This window comes from Sapajus apella, unplaced genomic scaffold, assembly GCF_009761245.1.
Source record: "Sapajus apella isolate SASKATOON/1434 unplaced genomic scaffold, GSC_monkey_1.0 scaffold1155, whole genome shotgun sequence".
Taxonomy (NCBI): domain Eukaryota; kingdom Metazoa; phylum Chordata; class Mammalia; order Primates; family Cebidae; genus Sapajus; species Sapajus apella.
The window spans coordinates 1-3,273 of NW_022438081.1; the positions used below are offsets into that span (position 1 = coordinate 1).

At 49.4% G+C, this 3,273-nt stretch overlaps 1 protein-coding gene across 1 annotated transcript; it reads right to left on the reverse strand.

The window, feature by feature from the left end:
* Positions 1 to 93: 93 nt before the first annotated feature.
* Positions 94 to 2,584, reverse strand: LOC116546632 (GTPase Era, mitochondrial-like). The gene is made up of 3 exons (XM_032272827.1): positions 2,136 to 2,584; positions 555 to 682; positions 94 to 442 (listed from the first exon to the last, which is right to left on the reverse strand). Exons 1-3 carry the CDS (start codon positions 2,416 to 2,418, stop codon positions 338 to 340), a joined length of 516 nt encoding a protein of 171 aa, XP_032128718.1. The 5' UTR covers positions 2,419 to 2,584; the 3' UTR covers positions 94 to 337.
* Positions 2,585 to 3,273: the final 689 nt, after the last annotated feature.

Sequence of the window (3,273 nt, forward strand, 5' to 3'; positions counted from 1 at the left end):
ATGGTCTCGATCTCTTGACCTCGTGATCCACCCGCCTCGGCCTCCCACAGTGCTGGGATTACAGGCTTGAGCCACCGCGCCCGGCTTCATTCTGCTTAGTTTTAATTCTAGATGGGATCTGGGAGTAAAATGATACCTGTGAATATATGGAAGATTAGGAAGCAGTAAAGAGAAAATAAAATCTTTCTGACTAGATGCCAGAATAGGGGAAAGTAGACAGAACTGCATCATGCCTAAAGGAAGAGGAAACCCCATTTCCTCAGATAAATGAACGTAAGCATCCTTTTCTTCAAGGTTGATGGTAAGGGAGACCCTCTCAGCTTCACCCTGTCCTGTTTCAAGGACTCCCTTTGTAGGTACCCACCACCTGGGTCTCCTTCTCTGTGATGACCCCCAGAGCTTGGCAGCGAGTGGTATGCACCTTCTTGGAAACAGGGAACACCTGCCAGGGCAAAGGAATCCCAATGAGGTCCCAGATCCCTCCAAGACCATCCTTGAAGACATGGCAAGAAGTAAAAGATAAAAAGGGTAAGAGAGTCAAGGGTGTAGCATACCTTTCGGCCCAGTAGCTGGTTGGAGAGTGTTGACTTCCCTGCATTTGGGGCTCCCAGGAGGACCACTCGTAGGACCCGGGGATTCTCAGGCATATCAGGGTGATGAACCAAGAGGAGATCCTGCTCATCTATATGCAAGTGGGAAGAGGTGTGAGACATAGTGGAATCTGGATTTCCCATCAAGTGCTTGTTCCTGCCCACCCACAAAGGGTGACACTTTCTTTGGCCCTGCCCTTAATTTACATTAATTTATAAAGTAACTCTCTTTAAAAATATATATATATTTTTTTTCTTTTTTTCTTTCCTCCCTCCCTCCCTCCCTCTAAAGTAACTCTCTGAGCCCTTTAGTTTTCTTATATGTAAAATCAAGTTGATATTGATGGTACCTATTTACCAGCTTTTTAAAAATTTTTAAATGTTTTTGGAGATGGAGTCTCACACTGTCACCCAGGCTGGAGTGCAGTGGCACAATCTCTGCTCACTGCAATCTCTGCCTCCTGGGTTCAGGCAATTCTCCTGCCTCAGCCTCCCGAGTAGCTGGCATTGCAGGTGCCCACCACCATGCCTGGCTAATTTTTTGTATTTTTTTTTAAGACAAGTTTTCACCATGTTGGCCAGGATGGTCTTGAACCCCTGACCTCAGGTGATCCACCCGCCTCAATCTTCCAAAGTGCCGGGATTACAGGCATGAGCCACCACGCCTAGCCATTTTTTGTATTTTTAGTAGAGATGGGGTTTCACTATGTTGGCCAGGTTGGTCTTGAGCTCCTGACCTCATGATCTGCCCACCTCGGCCTCCCAAAGTGCTGGGATTACAGGCATGAGCCATCTCACCCAGCCCACCAGCTTATAATTTTTTTTGATGACTATCAATTGTGTAAAACAACTCAGCACAATGCCTGGCACTTAATACTCAAGTACTGTACGTAATTACAATGTGTAGCTGTGCCTGAGAAGTGTATGTGCATGAAAGTAAGCTGGATTACACAAAGCCAGATATTTCCTCAGCTCTCATTCTCTCACCCTACTAAGGGTGCTATGAAGGCTCTGCAAGCTTTCCCAGTCTTTTGTTTTTCTGCAAGAGGGACAGGAGGAAGGGCTAGGGGTCAAAAAGGGCGAGGGCTCAGTCTTTTTTTTTTTTTTTTTGTGACAGAGTTGCGCTCTTGTTGCCCAGGCTGGAGTGCAATGGCGCGATCTCCCAAAGTGCTGGGATTACAGGCGTGAGCCACCTCGCACGGCCAGGGCCCAGTCTCTTTATATTATCTCCTTCATGACAAGTAGATGAGGCCCAACATGCATTATTGGATCAAATTTGCTTCCCATGTCAGGGTGCAGGGCCATAGTTCTGCTTTGTCTGTGGCCCTTCAATCTTATGCTCTTTAGTGGGCGTCTCTGGTTGTGACCAGATCGGTTCCTTCTTCCACTCAAACTGTTATTTCTCTCTTGTGAGATTCTTCACTGCTCATCCCTGTCAGGGCCTCAAAATCATTTTCTATAAAATAGGATCAAATGCGATATCCCCAGAAACCTTTCAGTGCTAAAAACGTGACAGTTCCGCGGAAACCTATCAGGGCTCTTTACCTCTGTGCATGGACACCGCGGGGGCGCAAGGAGTCACCGAGCTGTCAGGCTGAGGGAATCCAAGGAAGTGGGCCAGGGCAGAGTCCTGGCCATGACTGCGAGAAGCCGAGGCCAGGCGGGGACCACAGAAAGCGGAGCCCACGACGCAGGACACGCACCTCCGTTGACAGCCTAAGAGTGAGGGGAAAGAGATCACCCGCTCCCTCGCGACATGAGAGCCCACCTGCCAGACCCTGAACACCGCTTGAACAAGCCCAGCCCCGCGCCAGCTGGGGGCAGCCATTACAGCCGCAAGGCACTCCGGGAAGCGACCAGGAGCGCTCTCACGATTGAACAGAGTGGCTGACGAACCAGGGAGTAGGACAGAGGTAGGTCGGCCCAAACGGAGAGCAGAGACGCATGGGATATGGGGGGCGGGAAGCACCGCTCGGGAGACTGCCCGAGAACAAGGAAGGGGGAAAATGTGTATTTAGAGGCTGTCCAAGCTTGACGGTTGTTTTGGACTGCTATACACAACGTATTTTTTTCTTCTGTCAAAGTTTTGTAAAAGGTCTTTCAGGGGGCCGGGCGCGGTGTCTCATGCTTGTAATCCCAACACTTTGGGAGGCCGAGGCGGGCAGATCACGAGGTGAGGAGTTCGAGACCAGCCTGGGCAACATGGTGAAACCCCGTCTCTACTAAAAATACAAAAATTAGCCGAGAGTGGTGGCGGGCTCCTGTAGTCCTAACTATTCAGGAGGCTGAGACAGGAGAATCGCTTGAACCCGGGAGGCCGAGGTTGCAGTGAGCTGAGATCACCCATTGCACTCCAGCCTGGGTGATAGAGCAAGAGACAAAGTCTCAAAAAAAAAAAAAAAAAAAAAAAAAAAAAAAAAGCCTTTCTGTCCATGTCTCCTAAAAGACTACATTTCCCGTGAGACCAAAAAGCAGAAATCGTCCTCCTATAATGGTTGTGGGCGTGGGAGCCAAGCACTGTTCCGCCTGTCCCATAAATGTTTGTTGTGGTGGTTTGTACCTTGTCCTTTCCATCCTTAGGCCTGAAGGATCCTCTTCCAGCCTTTGGCTTGCCCTAGCAGTCAGTGGTGGCCACGGATCATCTGCACCTTTGCTTTATGCTAGGCTCCTGGAAGGAGTGATA